This window comes from Ascaphus truei, chromosome 2, assembly GCF_040206685.1.
Source record: "Ascaphus truei isolate aAscTru1 chromosome 2, aAscTru1.hap1, whole genome shotgun sequence".
NCBI classification, from domain to species: Eukaryota; Metazoa; Chordata; class Amphibia; order Anura; family Ascaphidae; genus Ascaphus; species Ascaphus truei.
Window position 1 is genome coordinate 416,717,454 of NC_134484.1, and position 25,103 is coordinate 416,742,556.

Here is a 25,103-nt window from a genome sequence, read left to right on the forward strand (position 1 = left end):
ATTTGTATCCATCAGTATTAAATACAAATATGCAGTGTAAATGTGATAAATTATTGCAAACCTGTCTAAATGTGACAAATTGAAAATGTGTGGGTAATCAGTTTCTATAGGGCCATATGCTGCACAACAAGGGATGAAAATGGTTTGTGTAACTCAGTACTTGTAATAATAAAAATATTTTACTGTATAAAGACTGGATCTCGAACTAAAATCTGAGGCAAATCTGCGTAATTGCGTAGATGGGAGAAGCGCTGAGTAGAGGTAAAAACGCTCACAGAAAAGCTCATCTACTATATAACTGGCTAAATAAAATATAACAATAATAGGTTTTAACGTGGAATTTCAGACCAGTGTTTACTAATGGACTTTTGTTAAATTATCTGATTATATAAAAGCTGAAGAGCTGATAATGAATAGGATATTGTCCCCACTAACTATTGTTAACACTTATCAACACCGCAGCCTGCTAGTCTAATCCTCCGATTAGACCTTTAAACATTAGCAAGTGCATTCCTCATTGAAGGCTACAAAATGATCACCTTCAACTAAGATTGTGATTGTAACAGAGCTATGGACAGAAGGATAGAAGAGTCTCAGCTTTCAGTATAGACACTGGAAGATTAACTAGACACCAACCATTAAAAGAAAAAAAGAAAAACAATTGGCATGGTAACCTGTCTTACCACAAAATGGGATGAGCTCATGTTTAAAATGATCCATGCAATTAAGGAACCAAACTCTCTCCTAAGGGAATAATACACATGTCCTCCAGCTCTTAGAAAATTTAAACCAGTGACAATTAAGTATTATTTTACAGCAATATTTCCCCAAAGCATAAAATGACTGGAGAATTTCACTGACATATCTAGTAAGGAGCATGCAAGTGAGATATTACATACATACACACATATAATTATTCTTAGGTTGGGAGATTACTGCAATTATAATTATCCAAACTCCGTCTCAAGTGGAAATTAGTTTAGTTCAAATAAGTAATTTTGTACCTGCTGGCCCCTGGTAAACATTGGAATATGTACGATATCTAGGTTTAGACTTGCACACAAACATTCCATTTTAAAACTTATTTTTAACATACAAACTTGTGAATTAAAAAAAAAAAAAAAAGTAATTTGTATAAGGGTAGATTATACTCAATAGACCGACCCCGTTCAAGACCCTACTGTAGCAAATATTCAAGACAAAAAAAAAAAAACACATTTAAACATGAAAGTTTATGTTGACACAAAGTATAGAAATGATGAGCACTGTTTTTTCATGGACACAAGTGAGCCGAAGGGTGCGATTATACTCTCCGCTTGCCGATGCCGGCACTATAATTGCGGCCTAAGGGTCATCACTGCCATTTTGTCACATCACAGGTCAACAACTTACTCTTTATGGAGAATTACAACCATTTTTGTAACCAAAGAGTCAAAATGGCTTTGTCATTAAAAAAAAAAAAAAATCAGTAGAAAACATACTGGACAAGAGACCAATTAGTTATTAAAATGGCCAAGCATATCGCTTACCAACTCAAAAGATGAAAATATCATTAAGAATATTAGCACAGCTTTCTGCAAATCTCCAAATACAATAAGACAAATAAGAACCAGCCATCAAGAGTACATTCAACGAATTTCAATTAATTTTCTGCTGCCTGAAAAGAGTAACATAATAGAATACATTTAATTATATATACTCAAAAGCCCATTTCATCCTAGTGTGACAGTCAATTGTTCCAATCTTTCAATGTTAGATTTGAGAAGCTTTTCAGAAAAAGCCTAAAATTTGCGTTACTTAATATTTATCTCGAGGCTGTAAACAAAGCTATAGTGCCGTGTCACGAACGCCACTACCTGTGTGCATGTGACATATGTGAAAGGGGTTAAAACTATCCAGTCGACTCGACTACTTCCCCGCAAAGCACTGAACATGAGCGATTTCCCAAAAACTGTCATACTACACCTAAATTACGCTTCCACCAGCAAGAATAATTTAAGGTTTTACCCTCAGGAGTCCTTGGTCCCCCGTTTACTAAAAGATTTAATGAACACAAAAAAAAAAAAAAAAATTGTCCGAAAATACGGTTCATCTTTTCAGAAACGTACTAGGTGAAATTAGAGCCCAAAGACCGTACTTCTTACATTTGCCGTTTAATTTACAAAAAGTGGCAGTGTGCTGGTTTACAGAAAATGAATACTACAAAGACATACAATATATAAATGCAGACCAGTTCATAAGATACAATTATAAAACAGGGAACCTATACATACCTAATGAACAAATTTAGTTTTTGTCAGAGGTCCAGAAGTTGATGATATTAGAACTCACGTGTTATGGATAACACACTGTTGAATTTACGCTCAAAACTTTGCCCATGACTAGGATAAGTCAAACTTGTGTGGGTGTGTCTCATATCCAACTCTTCAATCTTGTGACATTTATGGCTGGGAGAATTATTTTAAACTCAAATGAATTCGAGAGTCTAAAATACCCTACAACTCTCTCCCTGTAACCCTTAGAGTACTGCTATTCCCAGTGTTGCATTCGTACGATTAATGCACACTGGGACATCTGTTTTGATGTGGCTAATTTTAATCTGTGATGGGAAAACAAATAGCAGACATGTGCAATACAGACAACCCGTCATATCTGATATTGTTGCACCCATCTAACGTTCGTGTCAGAAATCTATATTTTTTATCTTTCTGAATTAGATCATACATTTTTAAATCTGTAAGCTATTGGAGAATGCTCTGTCCCCCCGTTTGCCAGAACTATCTCAGAAATGTACACAATTACCTTTCAAATAACCTAGAGATTGTGCAAAATCTCTGATACATCTGTACACTGATGTACAATTATAAACATTGTTTTATTTGCTCATTAATGAAAATACCAGGTAAACCCAGGGGACATCAAAGGAGACTGAGAAAATAAGTATTTTTAAACTGAAACTTAACCCCTTGGGTTGCTGTATGGTTAACAATTGAATAGGTTACCATGCAGTATTCACTTGTACTGGAATGTGCAAATTATGTGTATGTCTTTATTTATATAGCGCTATTAATGTACAGCGCTTCACAGTCGTAATACACGTGGCAATAATAGATAAATAATACAAATAACATATCATGGGAATAAGTGCTTCAGGCTTAAAAATTAACATTTAGGAAGAGGAGTCCCTGCTCTGAAGAGCTTACAATCTAATTGGTAGGTAGGAAGAACGTACAGAGACAGTAGGAGGACTATCTGGTAAGTGCATCTGCAAGGGGCTAAGCTTTATGTATAAGAGTTGTTATATACCGCATGCGGCCATGCGTGCCTATGCGAGCGCACGTGCTGCATGCTTTTTGTGAGTATACAGTGTTGAGTGTATACAGTGTTGTGTGTGTATACGTGTGTGTGTGTGTGTGTGTGTGTGTATACGTGTGTGTGTAATTTATTATTTATTTAAAAAAACATTAGTAAAAAGAAAAAATGTATTAGACTTGTGCAGACACACACACACACACACACAAAAAGATGAATTTCCTCATCTTCGCCGCTGTCTGTCGGCTCCCCTCTCCCTGCCGTGCGCGGCCCTTGTATAGAAAGGCTGATTGACGTCGGCAATACTGAATCAGTAGGAAGAGAGGAGAACTTGTCCTATGACAAATTGTTAGTCCAAATAAAAAAAGGTATCACCCAATACTGAATAACCAATTTATTCTGGTGTGTGTGTGTGGTGTGTGTGGTGTGTGTGTGGTGTGTGTGTGTGGTGTGTGTGTGTGGTGTGTGGGGTGACCCGTGGCTCCTGGGATACTTACAGGTGAAGTTACCAGTAGAAAGAGGCGTTATTGAGGACGATTGTGGCTTGAAACATGTATAGAAAGAAAATACAAAGAAGGTGCCTTGGGGTAGGGAGAAAAAGAACGCCCCAGATATTCCTCCTCTGTGAATGTGTACTTCTGATACATAGTAATACCGGGATCTATTTACTTGAAGTCTCCCAGCTGCAAAGGAAGGGTGAAAAAAGGTGCAAAACACAGAGACATTCATCAAAGAAAAGGGATCTCATTAAAAAGCAATGAAAGTTTTACCCTTTGATAAATCTGGTGCAATTCTTCTGCACGGACTTTGCCCTCGTTTTGCACCCGGGAGACTTTAGTAAATAACCCCCATGGTTTTAAATACAAAAAATAATTCTGCATATTTTATCATGCAATAAAAACTTTGATGAACAAGTAATGGTCATGGCTAATTCACTGCTGCAAATGTTTTCTATTACTAAACGAAGAGGTGCATGGGGAAACAAATACACCGCTACCCCTCCAGCAGTATGGTAGTTAATGTCTTAAGTCATTAAAATAACTGTTTGGCAACAGGAAGGCATCCAAGGTAAAAGATTAAAAGTATACTTTTAATCTGAACGTGATGAGCATTAACAGTATTGTCCTGAATATTGAGAAAGGAGATGTGAAGCAGGAAACAGATTGCAGTATTTACATCCTGTGAAGTGAAACATAAGCAACGGTGTCGGTTTACAGTGAATTTTGATGACAAATAAAAGGATCAACACAGAATCTAAAATGTAAACTAGCCTAAATCACCCCAATTCTCAATGTTAATACACACATAGTATCTTGCTTTAAAGACAGCGAAACATGTGTACGAAATGAATAAAGAACAATCTTTACAGAACTATGTGCCCAGCATGATGGAAAAACAGAATTAAACATGTACTCTAGACGAAGCTTGATCTAAAAGCTGATATTGCCGTGTTTTCAACCTAATATGCAATAAGACCAAGCCAAAGAAACATGCATACACAAGTGCAGGATATCATAGCTCTAGGTAAATTCACATCCCGTTCATTCGCAGCAACTGCTGTCCCACTTGGGTAATCGCCATCCCCACCAAGCGGATTGCAAGACAGAAAAAGTCTCCTGCTGTCTTATAAAATGCCCCACATCTCGCCTGCAGGCAAGTTGGATTCTCACATAGCTAGAATATGTAACTATAGTTTGGAGGTTCTTCACTCCAGTCTTCAAGACCCCCCCACAACAACAGGTCAGGTTTACAGGATACCCCTGCTGCAGCCATGTGGCTCAATGAGTGGCTCAGTCTTTGAGGCAGGGATATCCTGAAATCCTGACATGTTGGGAGGGGGGTGGGAGTGGCTTGAGAACCCCTGAACTATAGCAATTAGTATACTTCACAAACATGGGATGGAGAAAAATTACAATAGTCAGAGACTAATGTTCTCTTTCCCTGATCACCCATCATGCTAGTGGCCACTATTGGGATACCAAAGCAGTATAACTTGGGTGGAACACAATAAAACATTCAAATAGTTTCATAATTTTATTTAGCAATTGCCTGACGGAAACTGCGGTCAAAGCTGTATATTAAACGCATTCAGCGATAACCCCACTGCTGCATTGAACAATCCGGAAGGGGAAGAGTTGCACATTTGTTGCCCAAGTTGTGGCCAACGGACTTGCAGACTGTGCTTTCAGGTTACTGGGAATTTGTTTCTCCTGGCTTTAACCAATAGTTACAATCCACCTTGCAATTGTCGCCTTGATGCTTTCTGGCCTCTTCTTGACCATTCCAATAGAGTATTTTACTTTCCGATTTCCTGTACTTTGTCCAGGTATTGCTTTAGACATCAGACTACTTTCTAGGTAAGAAATCTCTCCTTTCTTAATGGTTGGGTTAGGACGAAATGACTGGTGTGATAAAGTACACTACTACTTTGAAAAAAATGCATCACAGGGCTTAAAACTATTGTTTTATGATGGATTACCTAGAAAGACTCAGTACGATAGGATTTGTATTTCACCAATTCTCATTGATTAAGTATTTGCAGCTAAGAAAACGTTTTTATTGTTAGAGTTCTGAGTAAGATCTGTCTTAAAGGCTCAAAGTGTTCTTGAGTTAGTGCCTCCAGAAAAAGAGAAAAATGGCAAGGAGGTAGTTTCTCCTTATCTAGGGTCTTAAACTATTGAACAAATTGTATGAGTAGTTGTCACAAAGTTCCTCTAATAGGACTGATCAAGCTGATATTAGTACATTTAGAGAACTTGGCCTACATCCCATTGTGACAGTGAGGGGGTACGCAGGCCATTAATAAAGGTATTTGGCCCGGCTAAGTGCCCCTGAGCCATATGGGGGAATTATCAGCTCATCAACTCAATCATGGAATGTAACTGCATTTGTAATAAAGATGTGTATTTTTACTGTTTCAGGAGTGCCAACCAGCTGAGATGTGCAGGGCGCGAGTTTCAGGGGTGATTTTACGGTAAAATGTTGTCAGGGTGTGTTTGGGTAGAAGGGGGTTAGTGTTGCGGGTACCCCGAAACATGTACTCGGGAATCCCCCCAGATTCCTGAGGACATCAGGAACATAGACCACCGGATAAAATCCTCCCTAGAAAGCAGTTTGCAACTCACCGCCAAATCTCCATGCTTCAGCACAGACCAACAACAGTAAGACCGGGCAGGGAATTGAATTACATTCAAAGGTCCCCCTGCATATGCCCAAGAAACCCAGAACCAAGGGGGGATTCAGTGTATCTCCCGCCAGGTATAAGGTGGTGAGAGTTATATGTTAAGTTAAAGTGTATCACATGGCAAGGTTTCTCTGTAGAAGTGTAAAAGAAAATGGTTTTAAAAGTCCCCAAGGTTTATATTTTTATTAAAGTAATGTTCAGAAAAAGTCATTCAGTATGGATAAAAATCCATTTGCATGGGAAACCGAGGGGCTACTCCGCCTTCTAAGGCCTCGGCCATGTTACCTGCTGGCGTGCTGAGGCTCAGGGAAAGCGGGTGCTTTCCCTGGCCTTAGTCAGCGCGCCGTCAGGGGGCGGGCCAGTGATGTCACGGAGCTGGTTCGCCCTCATTGGGCGAACCGCTTACGTGACCGGCCCTGCGCGCCGGCAAGCGGGGAAATCTAAAATTCTGGTAAGGCCTACGCTTCCGCACGCTTGCGGAAGCGTAGGCGAGCCCCTACTAAAGCCGCTCTAATTGCGGCTGTAGGGGCTCAGTGCTGAGCGGGAGCGCGCCTCCGCCAGCAAGCAGCAACCATGGACGAGGCCTAAGCTTCACAGGCGATCAAGGATATGGAGGTGTTAAACCTTTTGTTAGCAAGGAGGGGGAAAGGCAGAACATTTCAATAAGCCATCTGGCCAGCTGTCACTCTGCCCAGCTTGAACGGCACCAGGTAAGAGGGGCAAGGTCTCATATGCCAAGGGGCAAAGTGCGCACGTGCCCAGAGCAGAATGAGAAGCCCCCTCTGCCAGGTTTGCAAAGTATTGGCAACTCCGTGATAGGGGGAAGGAAATATTCCCACGGAGAAGATAGGCTGCACTAGTTAAGTATAGGAATGTTAACCCTATAACAACCCGTGCAGCCCATCAGGAAAGAGAGTCATCATGCTGTAAGAGTTTCACATCATCTAAGGATTCATGCAAGAAACATCTAAGTTTCAAGATTTTAACGTTTCATCACAAAAGAAGCAGCTCCAGCGGAGTAAACAGCAGCGGCAAGTTGCGATGCTGACCGAACACAGTTCCAGGCTCTTTTTTCGAGCATCTCCTGCTCCTGGGAAATTGCTCCTAGAGACTTTGTTTTGGAAACATTTGGTTTTGGGAACATTTTATTTCGTTTGACCCAGTTCCAGTAAGTGTATTTTTTGCTGTAATTGTAAATCAAGCTGTGTATGTTCATTCTGTAAATAAATCACAATTTATTTTATCTTTTGCTTTGCTTAATCAAAGGATCCGGGTATTTTGGTGTTAAAAGCTCTGGTCTACCATGACACCCATATAAAATCCATCCAAGAGAAATCCACATAATGTTGGGGTTGAAGAGTAGATCCAGTCTCTCAAATTCATCACAGCACTCTATAAAACGGCGTTAGATTCTAAAATAAGTTTTAGAGGCAGACATTTTTCTTGGACATGTACACGTTGCAATAAAAATATTTGACTGCCCCTGCTCTGAGGTGGTTACGCTTAATCTCCACGCCATTAAGAAATATTTTTCATGTAGCAACCATTCTACTGGAAATAATATTTCTCTACTTAAGTGCATAAGCAACTGTTACAATTCCAAATATTTCTTCTACTTAAGCTATAAATCAGATCGATTTCTGTCAAAAGCTTCTGGCTCCTTGTTCCACCTTGCTTACTTATGTATTTTACAGTAGTAAAGTTGACTGATATGATCTTTAGACTTTTTCCTATTGCCTGTTTTGAATTCCTTTATGGCTTTCGCTACCACCCTTCGTTCAAGTATATTTTCGGGCAGTTTTCCACCCAGATTTTCAGCTAAGTACCTTACCCCATGAACTTCCCAAGCATGCTCCCAATCTTGCTTTTTGTGACTTGGGAAAATTGAGACAAGGGATTTCTTTACAACCATTTCAATTGCTCTTTGGTGTATGAATAAATGTAGATGTGTTGGATTGAGTATTCAGTATTACGATTCCAATGTTCGAAAAAATTGACTAGCAGACCCTGCATATGAAACCTTGCCCATTTGACCGTTTCTAATAAGTTGGAGAATATTCCTAGCAGCACGAGGCATTGCATTTCCCTTATTTGTTTCTTCAGGTAACGAGGCTCTCCCTTTTGTGTAGAGAAAATACCCCAAGAAAACAAAGCTTTATTTTGGGACTTGTCTGTAGGTAGAAAAAAAACTGCCCCCTCCAGTTACGTCTGCAATCTTTTCCCAAAAAGCAGTTCTATACAAAAAGTTGGTCGTTGAAGTGGATTTCAATCAATCAACCAAGGATACGGCCACATAACCCCTCTTTGCTATAACTGATAACACCACAGATCTTGCAGACAGACAAATGGAACAATGCTTATGCTATATAATAATGGAGATTTATTTCTACTAATATACATAGAATCAATGCCTTGGTCCAGGGAACCCTCAATATTTTCAGACTCAACTCATTGATATGGACTCTAGTGCCCGTTTACATCAAGATCCTGGTGCCAAGGAGAACCCCCTAGTATTCTCCTTCCTCCTTTTCATTGCCTCTTTAAAGAATATACTGTAGCATCATCACCAAGTGAGGGTGTTCTCGCAATTCTGCATTTACTTTTAGAGAGAGACAACTCCCACAACATTATGCCTCCCTGGAACCAAGGTCTACCACTCAAATGCCTGAGTCTTACGAGTAAGCTAGAAGACCAGCTCTTTAATAGAAAACTAACAGAATATATAACTTGGAGCAACAAGTTGGAGTGTTAGTGGAACCCATGAAACAAAACAACACAAAACCAAAAAACATTGTCTCTCAGTCTTTTTCAGAAGTGAATGGCAAAGTAGAACCCACCGCTAAAAAGACCACCAGTCAGAGACCCCTACACATGAGAAATGGCTGGTTACATATACAAATAACAGCCTATTAATGTTTAATATTTTATTGCTAATTCTGTAAATGCCGAATAAAACAACCCCCTCCCCCCTATTTTAGTCCATCATGGAGGGACTATTCTGCAAGACCATCAAGCACTAACTGGATTAAAACAAAGGTTTATCTAGAGGAGAGAAATTTGTTTTTATTGAGTTACCTTCTTTTTTTGCATTCGGTTCCTGTTTTCCAACCAATCGTCCATTTGTTCTTCAATTTCTTCAATACTGACTCCCTGATCATATGACTGAACATTAATAACAGGTTCAAATACTGGATAAACTGGGAATTCCGATTTGTTTTTTTTTACTTTTGGTTTCTTCTCCTCTGCAAAATAAATGCATGTGAGTGAATTACTCTGTTTAACCATTAAACACAGATATGCTACATTGTAAACTGTTTTTGTCAATTATATTAAAGTGAACACTTTTTACATACAAATATTTAAGACACATAAAAACTAAACACCGCTAAAATTGTTTTAACGTGTGTAAATATTTGAGGATATGTGATGGGACAGTGACAAGTAAATTTCACAACTGTACAATGACAAAGTACTTTAGTTAGCACAACCTATGGAATAGTTAAGACTTAAAAACAATTGTGTTTATGCACAGTGGTGAGAAGAAAAAAAAAAGTTTGGGAACCCCTTAGTATTTTCACATATTTGAAACCTAAAATATTATAAGAACTTAATCTAAGTCCTAATAATAGATAAAGATAACCTGATTAAACAAATTACACAAAAACATGATCCTTTTTCAACATTTATTTATCCACAAATGATTTCAATTTCAAAATCCATGTGTGAAAAAGTATGTGAACCTTTAGATTCAGTACCTGGTGGCGCCCCCTTGAGCAGCAATGACTTCAACGAAGTGTTTCCTGTAACTGCTGGTCAGTCTCTCAACGGTTTTGAGGAATTTGACCCATTTGACCAGAACTGCTTCAACCAAGGGACATTTGAGGGCTTCCTTGGATAGACAGCTCGCTTCAGGTCCTGCCACACCATTTCGATGGGGTTTAGGTCTGGCCTTTGACTAGGCCACTGTAAAATGCGGAATTTCTTCTTCTGCAGCCACTCTTTTCTAGAATGTTTATGCTTGTATGTTTAGGACCCACTTTTGGTTCAGCTTCAGCTCACGGATGGATGGCCTGACATTCTCTGCTAGAGTCTTCTGATGCAATGCAGAATCTTATTGCTGTGTCAATGATGGCAAGCCGTCCAGGTCCTGAGGCAGCTGCAAAACATAACACTCCCACCACCATGCTTGACGGCTGGGCTGAGGTTGTTCTTTTCGAATGCAGTGTTTGGTTTTCGCCAAACATAATGTTTCTCATTGAGGTCAAAAAGTTCTGCCTTTGATTGGTCTGTTCAGAGAACATTTTTCCAAAAATCTTGTGGATTATCTAAGTGCTCTTGGGCAAACTTCAGATGGGCAGCAATGTTCTTTTTAGAGAGCAGTAGTTTCCTCCTGGCTATCCTTCCGTGAACACCATTCTTGTTCAATCTTTTTCTGATACTTGAGTCATGAATACTCACATTAACCAAGATGAGATTGGCCTGTAGATCCTTGTATGTTACTCTGGGGTTCTTCGTAACTTCCTGGGTGGTTTGCCTATTTCTTCTTGGGGAGATAGTGGTAGGACGACCGCTTCTGGGTAGAGTGACTGTGGTCTTGAACTTTCTCCATTTGTAGACTGTTTGACACTGGATTGGTGCAGTCACAAATCCTTAGAAATGGTTTTGTAACCCTTTCAAGACTGATGGACATCAATAACTGCTTTTCTGAGGTCCTCAGATTTCTTTTGATCATGGTGTTTCCACACAGCAGTATGGTGAAGACCAAACACACAGTTTCTGATCTTTAGATAGGGTGGGGCCTCCTAAACCCACACCTGAATATCTACCTAATTATTTAAAACACCCGATTCTAATAATCCCCTGTAACTTAGCTGATACAACCAGGGTTTCACTTACTTTTGCACATACCCTGACTCTTAATTACTCATTATTTGTCTAATGCATACATCATTTTGTTTCAAAAGGCATGGAATTGCTTAATATAAACCCTAATAGATATTTAAGAAGAGGCTGGTTTTGATTCAAGAAGGTGATCATGAAAAAACTATGGCATTTCAGTCTTTATCATTGGGGTTCCCAAACTTTTTCTCGCCGCTGTATAATACCACACCTCTATCCTAGTCGTGATTTAAAAAAGAAAAAAAGTTCACACACTGAAGTCTTCTGGGACCACAATGAGAACCACTTATTTATGCATTTTTTTTGGAAATGGCAAAATATGCCAGGACGTGTACTCTACAAGCAAACCCAGTGGATGTATACTTTTTAAAATCTTAGTTTGGTGTTTGGTGTATATATCGATGAGAAAATAAGGATATTATTCATTAAACTGCAATTGTGCTGATTGGAGTACTATTGTACAGAAACTCCATTTAAAGAGTTTTAAGTACTCTCTTTAGGCTGTTCCAACAGTGTCTCTCTATTCATTAAAGACTGGGTAATAGTAACAATCTTCCCTTTCACAGCCTTGCGACATGGACATAATGAAATACTGCAAACAATCCAGGAGGAGCATGCATGGGATAAAAAGAGGGAGAGTTTACACAAATATAAGTGCAGATGTATAGGATGCAAGCAGTATGGCTTATGCTGTAATCTTGGCTCGATTATATTTGTATATTTGCACTTATATTTGTGTATTCTCTCTCTCTTTTTATCCCATACATGCTCCTCCTGGATTGTTTGAAATATCTCTAACGTCTTGGAACCCGTGACACAGGTCCCACCAGAGGGTTGAGCAGGGTTATTTAATATCACATATTTTACTAATTTATCACATTATCCTATATCACTTTAAATAATATTTTATTTAATCACAATTTTGTTTATATCACTTTAAGTTGTTTAGCGCCTAAGATCACTTAATTCACAAACATAATGAAATACTGAGCACCAGAATTGTATGGTCACAAACCTGCACTTCAGGCATTGCAAGGTAATTTACAAAGGCATGGTCAATTACAATTAAAAAAAAAAACCTTCATAAAAAAACCTTCATAAAAATACATCCGGGCCGTCATGGCTTAAAATAAGCAGAGCAACACAATTACGATTGTGGCCAGATTTGAATACATCCAACACTTCTAATAGAACATTGGGGACAGTGATGACACTAGAATCCATGTTGCATTTTAAGTATACAAAGAAACCTGCACAAACTTACTCAGAATGGCTTCTAGTTCAGCTTGAGCTTCAGCTTCTTCCTTTTCTTTCATTTTCTTCTCATTGTATTCCGAATAAAACTGTTTGGCATCCTATAAAATTGAATAGTAAAAAAATAAAAAATGTATATAAACAACAATGTTGACCCCTTTGCTGCCAGAAGAGACCGTAAACCATTGCTTGCCAATGCACTACTGAGAGGGCTTAAGGCCATTTACTGGGTCCTCTGAAAATCGGACAAATGTATTGGAACATAGAAAGACACTTCCATTTAGTGATAAATCACGTCATAACTCAACACAAAGATGCTGCAAAGCTTTGGCTAGAACTACAAGATCATGCATAATAGTGTGTAAGTAAAATCCCTTACATGAGGATTCAGAAATGTTTCCCCAAAGAAATTTTTCATAATTGCAATAAGGATAGCATTAGGTGCACAAATGTACAGACAACTGCACCATTTGATTTTAAACATTGTTTATTAACAGCAAAAGTATTACGTCGGTTACATCTCTACAGCAATAGGTTGATGTGGAACTCTAATAATCCAGCAGAATTGCCCCTGGTCCATCCTACCTTAATGCCAGGGCTGTACATCTGGATTCTATATGGAGGAGGCACACAGGTATAGTTGCAGAAAGAGCTTGCACTATATTTATTTAATCATAATAGTATTTATTGTAACTTGTACCTGCTCTTACTATACTGATGTAATAAATACTGCCACTTAAACGTTTGTCACCTCCATCTATATATCATTGGTTTACGTTTTATACAAAAAGTTCCAGAGCTTTCGAAACATTGCACTTGTAATTCCATAATGCATTCATCCAAGGAACAGATTTCTGCAGTAGGTTATTAATTTGATTAAAATTCCCACGAGGGACTAGATACAATTCATTTTTACTGTACACTGCGGAAAAAAAGTTCATAATTGCAAATCAGTGATTTTTTTTTTTTGCCTTTTGAAATTGTTACTAGGCATGAATTCAATTGAGCCGACTGCCAGATTGGAGGAAGCACCATGAAGCGCATGCACAAAATGATCCACTTTGGGTTCTCCAATGCAGTGAAAGCTTTGGAAAAAGCTACAACTAGATTGAATGAATTGTCAGTCAATTTGGTTTTCCCATAGAAGAAAATACACATTTTTAGAAAAGTCAAAACACCCAAGATTCACAATACTTGAGTACAACAGAGAATGTTACCCAAATCTATAAGAACAAGTTGCAGAATTAAATTAAACCAACACAGTTTTTTAAATAAATATTTTGCAAGTCATTTTAAGGTGTGCACTGGGACTATTTGATGCTATATATGAATTATCTATTGAAGGTGATAAAAACAAAGTCCCAGCCTCGAAGAGCTTACAATGTAATTATTGGTGCATGAGGCACCGTGAGATCAAGAGACTTTGTCAAGGTCACAAGAAGATCTAAAGCTGTGATTTGAACCATGTTCTCACCAATAAGCTGTTCCCTTGTGCCCAAAATGTAGCACATTTGTTGCTATCCAATCATAAAAATTGCCTAAACTTACTCATTCCGTGCGAGTTTTCATGAAATGCTAGGTCGAACCACAACACTAAACTGCATTCACTAAAGTTACATTGACGTCATAATTGTTGCGTGATCACTTTAACACAAGTAGTAGAATGTTTGTCCACTGAAAGGCATCACAACCTAAAACGAATCAACATTGTCATGGAAAAAAACAAGTATTTCTACAATAAATCTAATGATTCTAATCTGTTGCCTATATGGCTGTTTCCAGTCATTACATCTAGATGTTTATTTATTCAAATTTTGTAAGCTGTGTTTGTACATTATTCATGATGCAATCATTAGGCACCTTAGGTGTCTAATATAGTCCCCGCGCATGCGCTACCGTGCACATCAATTATAATTGCAGTGTATGAGCCTGCAGTTGCTATACTTCAGAGACGCGCACGGCCAGGAGCAGTGGCGCGGCAGACCACGGAAAATACAATAAAATTGTATTTTCGCGCTGCTGCCATGCCACGAACCAATCACAGCGCGGCATAACGCTGTGACGTCAGACACGCCCCTAACTGCGTGCGTCACCGCTTGCACTCTAGCAACTAAACGTGCATGCGCAACGCCGGGCGCGCCCGCACAGCAGCGAGGACTATATTACACGCCTTACTTTTAATGTTTTTATTCTTGTAACCAAGTTTCTATTTTTGCCATTTGTGGACACACAGTTGCTTTATCCGGATATATTAAAAGTAAATTTTTTTACTTAATATGTTTAAGGGATATTTTGAGTGAAGCCCAAAAGGGAACGCTCTTCCTTTCTCTGCTGTTGCCTATAACCCTAATTCCTGCTAGCACTTACCCTAGGTCCTTTCCTATGTAACTACAGTATTTGCACAAACTCCACTACTGCCCAATTCCATAAACCGTTTAGGTTCCTCTTTTGCTATATAGTGAACTTGCTATTTTTCTAAGCCCAGTGGAGTGCGGTTTCATCTCTTTCATCTATGGCTTTATGACCAAATAACATTTTTAGAAACCTCTGTGCAATCTCCAGCATTTCAATCTTTTCTTCTATATTCATAATTGTGGCAAGATTAAACTTGGTGAGTAAAGACTTCCTTTCTCTATATGTGCCCATTTATTGTATGTCCGTGTTCACAAGAACTTGCCATTCTTTCTTCCACCCCTTCATCTGAGACAGGTCATTACAAGAATAGATAAGACGTTGCTGATAAGAAAACCCAACCCCAGTTTCGAGGACGACACGAAGATGAAATGAGAGGGTAATGACGAGATTAAGCGAGACCATTTAATTGGTAAATACTTTAGAAAATATTTTTTGATGAGCTTAGTGCGACTGTCTTTTAGGGAACAAAGATTCTCATATTCAGATCTGTCATATCTGGGACAGGAAAGGGGCTTTATAATTGGGGAAATGCCTTAAATGAACAACAGCAATGAACGATGTACCGTATGCTAGTAAACTCACCTCAACAAACTGGAACCAACAGTATCCCCCTAATGGCTGATATTACATTTTGTTATATAATAAATATGCAAATCGGGAGAGGGAGTGGCTCCGTCAGTAAAGACACTGACTGGCAGTGAGAGTTTGAGGAACCTGGTTCAATTCCCGGTGTCAGCTCCTTGTGACCTTGGGCAAGTCACCTTATCTCCCTGTGCCTCAGGCACCAAAAACATAGCTTGTGAGCTCCATTCTACAGCAACCACAACGCGTACAACTAGCAGCGCTATACAAGAGCGTGTTTAAAAAAAAAAACAAGTCGGCAAGCAATATACATTTAAAAAAAAAACAGGTCTGGCAATTATGGTTGGTCTTTGTTGATCATTAAATCAATAATATTAAGAAATGGTTACCATGGAAGCAAGTTTAAAGATGTAGTCACTGTTCTGATTAAGCTTTAAAGGAATCCATCAGCTACATTTAACCAATGAAGAAAATAATTGATATTAGTTTATTATGGGCATAGGTGGGACTGCAGCAGGTGTTAATCCTTCTCCGTTTTGAAATGACAGGAAGAGAAGTACATGAACATACTTCAGGAGGCTCTCTCCTTTGTTGCCGTGGAGTCACTATAGTTACGAGAGTGGCGGCCCTGCAGGTCACACAATCCTGCATGGGATAGATGAGGCTGCTAGCACGGCACACAGACAGCAAGCTGGCAATGCAAACAATGCCAGGAACAAAGATGATGTTTGCCAGCCAAGAAACAAGTGTGTGTAGAAAGTACCCCACAACTTGGCCATTACAAAATCTCGACTGATGGGGGTGGCCACCGTTAAAGCTGCAGCTCTCCCCTACCATTGTTTTCTAGTTGTACAAACCGCAGTTGCCTTCTCATCTGGATCATATTTTATTGTGAAATTCTGCAGCAGTTTTTGTTCCTTGTTTTAGAGGAGGAAAAATGAGCAAGGACACTTATGTTATATTGGCAAAAGTGTTCTGGTGTTGTGGTCACCGCTTTGGAATTATGGCTGTATTCCCCTTAAGAGTGCGATTCTATAAAAATAAAAAACAGCATGTATGGTATATTCTGTGACATGTAGGAATGAACTAGTCTTTAGTTGGAAAGTCATTAACCATCTCGAGTAATTGAGCACATGGTAAAAACACAGGTCCGAGTGCATGCACATCCCTGTAACTTGAATGTTTAATGTAATTAACCAAATTTTAATTAAGTGCATTCAGAGACTAGAAAATGAGGGAAATAGTCATTGTCCAAACTTGGCCTTTGCTACAATTGTTTTCAATAAGGACATAAAACACATGAACATTGTATTTTAAACCCATAGCCAACCTGAAAAGATCCCGTGTATTTTTGTTCAACAGGCACATGTCAAAATCTGGTGCTTATATATTAAACTTGAAAGCCTGGTATTGGACAACACACATGGGCAATAAAAAACAGATGTCTAATAACAGAGTTGAAAGCAAAAAAAAATCAAATGTTTTTCTTCAAGTCAAACATAGTGCTTACCTGGAATAGCTGAGGCAATGATTTGACTGTGAGATAAAACCAGATTCCTAGCTTGAAAGGGAGCACGTCACGCCACTGCGGCTTCTCAAGAACTCTGTAACACAATGGTTTGGCATATTATATAAAAAAAGAACAACATCATCATCATTTCATATAGTGCTTTTCTCCCAATGGGACGCAAAGCGATTCACAATGACAATATAGGACTCGCTACACAGCACATAGGATTGTTACACACACAGTCACTGCCCAGATGAGCTTACAATCTATGTTCTTTTTGGCACCCGAGGCACACGGAGATAAAGTAACTTTCCCAAGGAGCAGTCACCGGGAATTGAACCAGGTTCCCCTAATTCTGGCTCAGTGTCTTTACTCACTGAACTACTCCTCATTTTGATTTTAACAAAAAAGGGGCTGTAGGCGGCACTTAACTTATTCCCTTGGGTGGAAGGCCTGCAATCCATTAACCACCTCAGTGCCCGCGACCAGCAATGCATTGTAAGACCCCTGGGCTGAAATAATGTAACCCTTCTGTGCCATTCTCCTGTCAGCATCTTGTGGGTTTCTCTGTTCAGTTATTTTATCCAACGTAGTTTAGTTTGTATACAGAAACTGAACACAAACGCAGTTGAAAAATCAAGAGAAGCTGGAGAGCAAATAAACAGCTCTCAAATCTAAATCCTTATGAGGACTTATATTCATGCAGGATAAATGGAGAGGGAATGTAATGTTATTGAACACTGTACAATATGGTGCATTAGCCATATTGTGGCTATTAGGATTCCATTTCTACAGCAAAGATTAAAGAGTGCACTAAAATTACATTGTGTGCAACATCTGTATTTTTTCCCCCAGCTTATCTTTTGGAACATTTGAAAAATCATAGAGCACTGAACTCACGCCAATGCATGGCCTTTAAACAGATTAAAAATAAAGATAAAAGGCTTATTGTCTATTGTTTTTCAAACTCATTTCTCCCCTCCTCCCCCTCCCACTTTTCCAGGTTTAGACTACTATGACATGGCATCCCCACGCTTTATTTAACCAAATGGATTTTTCTAATCAAAACTGTAGCTCACAAAACAGATGACAATTTGTTTTGTATGTTATACAAAGTAGGCAACATTTTGGACTAGCACATCACCTACTCTTACTGAACTGTATGTATGTATATGTATGTGTTTATTAATATAGCACCATTAATGTACATAGTGCTTCAACTGCATTATTAAAAGGTACCACCCACCCCACAAAAATGGATCACATCATGAGGAAAGGAGCCTTAGCGGAGGACCAACACATTGTCACTGTTTGTTTCCTTACAATACTTATGGCTTTAATTGGACTTGCTGGCAAGTTTGAATAATTATTTGTAATTGTGGTTGTATTCATGCTAAACACGCTGCTGTGGTTTGTGTTTTTTACTTTATTTAAGACAGCACAAGTGTATCCCTTACTTAGAGCCACCTTCCTCTGGCTTGGGAAGATTTCATGTGAATGGAGTTGAAATCTTCCAGAGCAAGGGAAAAACTAATGGCGCTGAAAGATTGCTTCCCAGCATATAAATAGCGGCCAAGGACCAGTGTTTAGAAAGAAAAAAAATGCTCCCCACACTTATGAGGAAGGGGCTATGTTACCCGAAAGGTTATTTTACATAAGCACTCTTTAATACAATGTATTCTGATTTTTATTTTTCAAGTACAAAACCGTGTTGAACAACAACATTGTGGATTTATGGTACTTTCTAAAGACAATACCGATTAGTCATCAATTTGGCTCCTGATTAACATTACTTTTTGACTCTCGCCTTTGTGGACACAGTCGCTTAAATGTGAGCAGTGTTGAACCAAGGCGACTTCCCCAATTTCATCTCGAAACCCTCCCACTACATTTACATTTCACAGAACTGATGTAAACCATTAGGAGCAGAATATTAAAGCCATAGGGATTATTTTAAAGCCGGCCTTGCACCTCAGTTCTGATCACTGCAACTTTGGAATGGTTGCAGCAAGCTTCTCTCAGCCTCCTTAAGATATCCCTGCTTCAGCACAGGTGGCTCAATCAGTGGTTCAGTTGAAGACTGAAAACATAACCTGTTGGTAGTTCTTGAGGATTGGAGTTGGCTATCCTTGATCTAGTCCCTAACAAAAAGTAGCATGTGTAATATGATCAATGAGTTTTGATATTGGGCTTTTCCGAAGGACACCCCAGCAATCGAGTTTTTACAATGCAACCCCCAAAAAGATTGTCCTGCTGCTTTAACCTCCCCAACCTTGGAGGAGCAAGCAAATCAATGTTCATATAACAACGAGTTTGAAAAGCTGAACAAACAAGCCAATATCTTTTTTTTTTGGTTTAAAAAAAAAACACATTAATGTCATCTGCAGTTCACTGGAGCATTACTCACTGATGTCATCAGAATAGAAAACAGGCAGAATCGCCTGTGATCTCCCTTTTCCATTGATCCAGTTCCTGCCCCTGCTGGGTGAACTATTTAAAAACCCTTTAATTCGCTCTGAGGGTCAATGGGAAAAATGGTTTTATCTTTCAGGATTCTGAATGCTATTACCTACTATACTTTTACATCTGCGGCAACACAGGCTAATCAGCAGCTATGTGCACAACTTAATCCTGGTTTTAAACACGTCCCCTGCAACGAGTTACAGTTTCCTAGGGCAGTAAAGCGATTTAAAAAATAAAGTGTTCAAGCATTGGTTATAAATCATCTCGATAACTAATGTATAAAACCTATGCAAGATTTATTTTTGTTGGTTCAATACGTAGCTACAATTCAACACACACAGGTTGTCTGCAATTCATTTTTAAACCCTTTGCAGCTAGCTGTCTCTACAATGAACCAAGTGATGTACTGAAATGATCTAACCTTCACCCCTAGACAGGCTACACAATATTGATGATTCAATAGAAAGCGTCACAACCTGCAGGTTCATGAAAATAACCACAGCCCAAACTTCAAATGCGCTATTACTTAATGCAAACCTCCCGAGAGCCCGTGGACAATCTCGTTACCTGGATCTCTCTTTAGCACTGCACAAAATTGCATTTTTCTTGAAAACATACACAACTGGAAGAATGAATTACCACCGATCAGCTGAACTTATATTAAACTTTTACCTCATCCAACCAGATGTACCAGAAACTAATTTGCTCATATAAGCTTGGCAAGATTCGTACCAAATGGTGATGAAAATTCCTGGCACATGGCAAAGCACTTTACAAACCTATTAGTGTGTGTATGGTACCGATTACATTGAGTAGAGCATTTTTGTGCTGCCGATTACCTTTGCAGAGATAAAATGTAATATTAATGTCTGTCTCCGAGCATCTTAGTATGTTATCCTATATTTGTATTTACAATATATTGTTCACGTATGTGTCGTCTAAAATTTGGCATAGGTTGAACTTGATGGACATATGTCTTTTTTCAACCTCAGGTACTATGTACCCATGTACCTATGTACCTATAAAACATTTGTGCTTGGGTATTAATAATGAATTGGGCCTGTATATATAAAATATACTCCATGAGGAGGAGGTTAGGAACTAGAAGGCGAAAGATTAACCACTCACTACAGACGAAAGCAATACCATTCCCTTCTAGCACAGGAGCATTTGCCTTTCATAGATCTATAGCGATTTGCAGGTATTGGCATGGTACATTATTAAGGGTAACAGAGCATATGGAGCCTGTTGGAGGATTGAGGGGAAGAATATAGATTAAGACTGTCGGAATCCCCTCTAGCCTTTTTAACACAAAAACCTACATGCTCTTTTGGTCAACACTAAACCCCATTGCCATCCAATCCAACAATGTGACATTCCTTCTAATAGCTTGTGATCCATAACACATACCGCTTGAAAATCACCGATAACCTTACCTTCATTTAGACTTGGTCATTTTACATTAGCTCTTTATTAAAAAGATTGCTTGTTTCATAATCCAGCTTTGCGCTTTGTTAAATTACAGGGCATACAAAATGATGGGAAATGAGGATCATTTGAACCTAAGGCTATTAATCCAGACAAAGCAGGATGGAAATGCACAGAGTGGCCTTAACTCTGCACAAGGGACATTACCCAGCAGTGCTGCTCTATAATACACCTTCTGCACCACTGGCTAAATATGGCCCCTTGTTGTCCAGTCACATGAAAAAACAAGAACCCGCTTAATAAAAAGATCAGAATCTGTAGACAACAGGGAAGTAAGCCACATGCAGTACGTCAGCGTGTGCACTACAGCAGGGGTGCTAAACTCCAGTCCTCAAGACCCCCAAACAGGTCAGGTTAAGGATATTTCTGCTTCAGCACAGGTGGGTCAATCAGTGCTAAAGCAGGAATATCCTAAGAACCTGAGCTGTTGGGGGTCTTGAGGACCGGAGTTGAGCCCCCCTGCAATAGATGACGAGGGCTCTGAAACTTGCATATGGGGAGACGTAGCAGACTCAACAGTGTTGGCCTAATATATACCAACGTGTGCATTTAACTTCTGAATTTGCAATATTTCTACTGCTGAATAAATATATTAAAATCCTGCAAAGTTCCAGCAGCACGGAATGACCCAAAAAGGTTTTTCTTTATTTGATTATCACATTGTACGATGCCACAAGCAAAGAAAAGTAAAAAGTTGATAGGAAACAGGAAATACAATCACACTACCTAGCACTTAATGTCTGCACTGCCAGACGAATAGGTACACCGTTTTTTATTGCACGATCACTTGCATATGTAGCCCATGTGTGAACACATTACGGTGCACACCAATAACAGAATATGTATTTAAAAGTGCTTTCCGTTGTTAAACACATGACTGTTGGCCCAGTAATACTAAATCATAAAGTTTAGTAGCACATCTCACATCAGTTCAAAGTTCACGTTTATATAGTTTGGTGATGAAAACAGAACGGAACTCAGAGGGAGGCGGAGTAGATCTATAGGATGATGGAACACTGGCGGAAGATTAAGGTAAATCTGGACAGTAGAAAAATTATGGTGGGTAAAAAGGTGTGACAAAAACCCTCCACTGTACAGAAAATAAAAATAATCACTTCTTGTGGGAACATTTGCATGTCCCAGACAGGTCTGCAACACGGTCTTACCACATTATCGCTTAGAAAACAGTGCTTCCACTGCAGCCATGGATTCTGGGTAATGACATGCAAATGAGCACCGATATGGACAAAGAAACAACAGCGTTTCAGCACAGTATAACAGAATATGAACAGAATTAATTAAAAACATATACTAGCATAGAAAGGCTCACAGCTGTTAAACTGCAAGTCGTGATATCACTTCCTTCCTTTCAAACTTGCACACACATACTGTAGAAGCTTATTCAATAAGCCCCAAAGCAGCCGATCAAGGTAAATTCCCATTTAGGTCAACGAGAGTTTCTGCTTAGGGGTTTACTGAATTAGAGAGATATAGAAGGTGGGTAGGAATTATCTGTAAAAAACACCCTCCAGGTCCGTTCCATTGTAATCTGATCATTCTCCTATTCTTTTTCAGTTGGGAATGTGACAAATACTGGATTCAAAATCAAATGAATGTTCTGCAGTCGTTATACTCAGTGGTCTTGTGTTTGTATAACAGAGGGCAGGCAGCAGTTTGCTACATTAACGAGTGAACGTGCTCCGCTACACACATTTTGGAATCACTATAAAGCTTCCAACAACCATCTAAAAATGTGCCCATTTTGTTTTACAAAAATGAAATTTCGACCAATTTATTGTTCAACCACATGTATTTTTTTTTAGGTGTTTTCTAACATTTTGAAGCCATTTGTATTGATTAATTTATTACAGAAACCCATACAGCATTTACAAATCAGTAAGATTAAGGCGTAAATTCTATATGCCCATTTGTGACACCAATGGTGATTTGAGACTAAAATGCCCCTTTTAGTCTATATAGAATGAGCCTCTAATTATCAGTTTTACTTGCCAGTTTCCCTCTGGTCCCTTATTTCTGAGATATATTATTGTTTTGCCATATTCATAGTTGAACATTTGAAGAATCAATATACAACTCAGACTGCAGAACATTGCATGCATAGAAGAAATATTAATCTTTTGTTACATGTTTTAGTACCCCTTAGCATTAACCTCCCAGGGCCAAACTGAACTAATTGTAACAATATATTTAACTAGCTGAGAGCCCCGGCGTTGCCCGGGATGTTTGTGGTGTGGGGGTGGGATTTGGGTGGTTGGGTGGGGAGTGGTCCACGCTGCCCATGGCGGTACTAATGGTGATAGTATCGGGGTGCTGATTTGGGAAGGTTTGGTGTTGATGTGGGGATGTGGATGTGGGGGTGGTGATGTGTGTGTGTGTATGTGTATGTATACACGTGTGCGTGTATACACATGTGCGTGTGTACGTGTGTGTACGTGTGTGTGTATACACGTGTGTGTGTGCACGCGTGTATGTGTGTGTGCGCACGCGTGTATGTGTGTGCACGCGTGTATGTGTGTGTGCACGCGTGTGTGTATGTGTGCACGGGTGTATGTGTGTGCGCATAAGTGTGTGTATGTGTGTGCACTTGTGTATGTGTGTGTATACGTGTGTGTGTATACATGTGTCTTTGTGTGTATACATGTGAGTGTGTATACGTGTGTGTGAGTGTGTATACGTGTGTGTGCGTGTGTATACGTGTGTGTGCGTGTGTATACGTGTGTGCGTGCGTGTGTATACGTGTGTGCGTGCGTGTGTATACGTGTGTGCGTGCGTGTGTATACGTGTGTGCGTGCGTGTGTATACGTGTGTGCGTGCGTGTGTATACGTGTGTGCGTGCGTGTGTATACGTGTGTGCGTGCGTGTGTATACGTGTGTGTGTGTGTGTATACGTGTGTGTGCGTGTGTATACGTGTGTGTGCGTGTGTATACGTGTGTGTGCGTGTGTATACGTGTGTGTGCGCGTGTGTATACGTGTGTGTGCGCGTGTGTATACGTGTGTGTGCGCGTGTGTATACGTGTGTGTGTATACGTGTGTGTGTATACGTGTGTGAGTGTGTATACGTATGTGTGAGTGTATACGTGTGTGTGTATACGTGTGTGTGTATACGTGTGTGTGTACGTGTGTGTGAGTATACGTGTGTGTGTATACATGTGTGTGCGTGTGTATACGTGTGTGTGTGAGTGTGTATACGTGTGTGTGTGTGTGCGCGTGTATACGTGTGTGTGCGCGTGTGTATACGTGTGTGTGTGCGTGTGTATACGTGTGTGTGTGCGTGTGTATACGTGTGTGTGCGTGTGTATACGTGTGTGTGCGTGTGTATATCGGGGTGCTGATTTGGGAAGGTTTGGTGTTGATGTGGGGATGTGGATGTGGGGGTGGTGATGTGTGTGTGTGTATGTGTATGTATACACGTGTGCGTGTATACACATGTGCGTGTGTACGTGTGTGTGTGTGTGTGTGCACGCGTGTATGTGTGTGTGTGTGCGCACGCGTGTATGTGTGTGCACGCGTGTATGTGTGTGTGCACGCGTGTGTGTATGTGTGCACGGGTGTATGTGTGTGCGCATGCGTGTGTGTATGTGTGTGCACTTGTGTATGTGTGTGTATACGTGTGTGTGTATACATGTGTCTTTGTGTGTATACATGTGAGTGTGTATACGTGTGTGTGAGTGTGAATACGTGTGTGTGCGTGTGTATACGTGTGTGTGCGTGTGTATACGTGTGTGCGTGCGTGTGTATACGTGTGTGCGTGCGTGTGTATACGTGTGTGCGTGCGTGTGTATACGTGTGTGCGTGCGTGTGTATACGTGTGTGCGTGCGTGTGTATACGTGTGTGCGTGCGTGTGTATACGTGTGTGCGTGCGTGTGTATACGTGTGTGCGTGCGTGTGTATACGTGTGTATACGTGTGTGTGTGTGTATACGTGTGTGTGCGTGTGTATACGTGTGTGTGCGTGTGTATACGTGTGTGTGCGT

The 25,103-nt window shown here is 39.7% G+C and overlaps 1 protein-coding gene and 1 long non-coding RNA gene across 5 annotated transcripts in view; one reads left to right on the top strand and one right to left on the bottom strand.

The window, feature by feature from the left end:
- Positions 1-25,103, top strand: part of LOC142488767 (uncharacterized) — a 433,714-nt gene that overhangs the window by 241,216 nt on the left and 167,395 nt on the right. The window lies entirely within an intron of this gene.
- DNAJC1 (DnaJ heat shock protein family (Hsp40) member C1) overlaps positions 1-25,103 on the bottom strand; it is a 118,382-nt gene that overhangs the window by 28,520 nt on the left and 64,759 nt on the right. For all 4 annotated transcript variants that reach the window (XM_075587550.1, XM_075587549.1, XM_075587548.1 and 1 more), the window contains exons 6-8: positions 17,157-17,250; positions 12,660-12,750; positions 9,572-9,738 (exon numbers count right to left, since the gene is read on the bottom strand). In XM_075587550.1, coding sequence (XP_075443665.1) covers positions 9,572-9,738; positions 12,660-12,750; positions 17,157-17,250 — 352 coding nt within the window. The remainder of the gene's footprint in view (positions 1-9,571; positions 9,739-12,659; positions 12,751-17,156; positions 17,251-25,103) is intronic.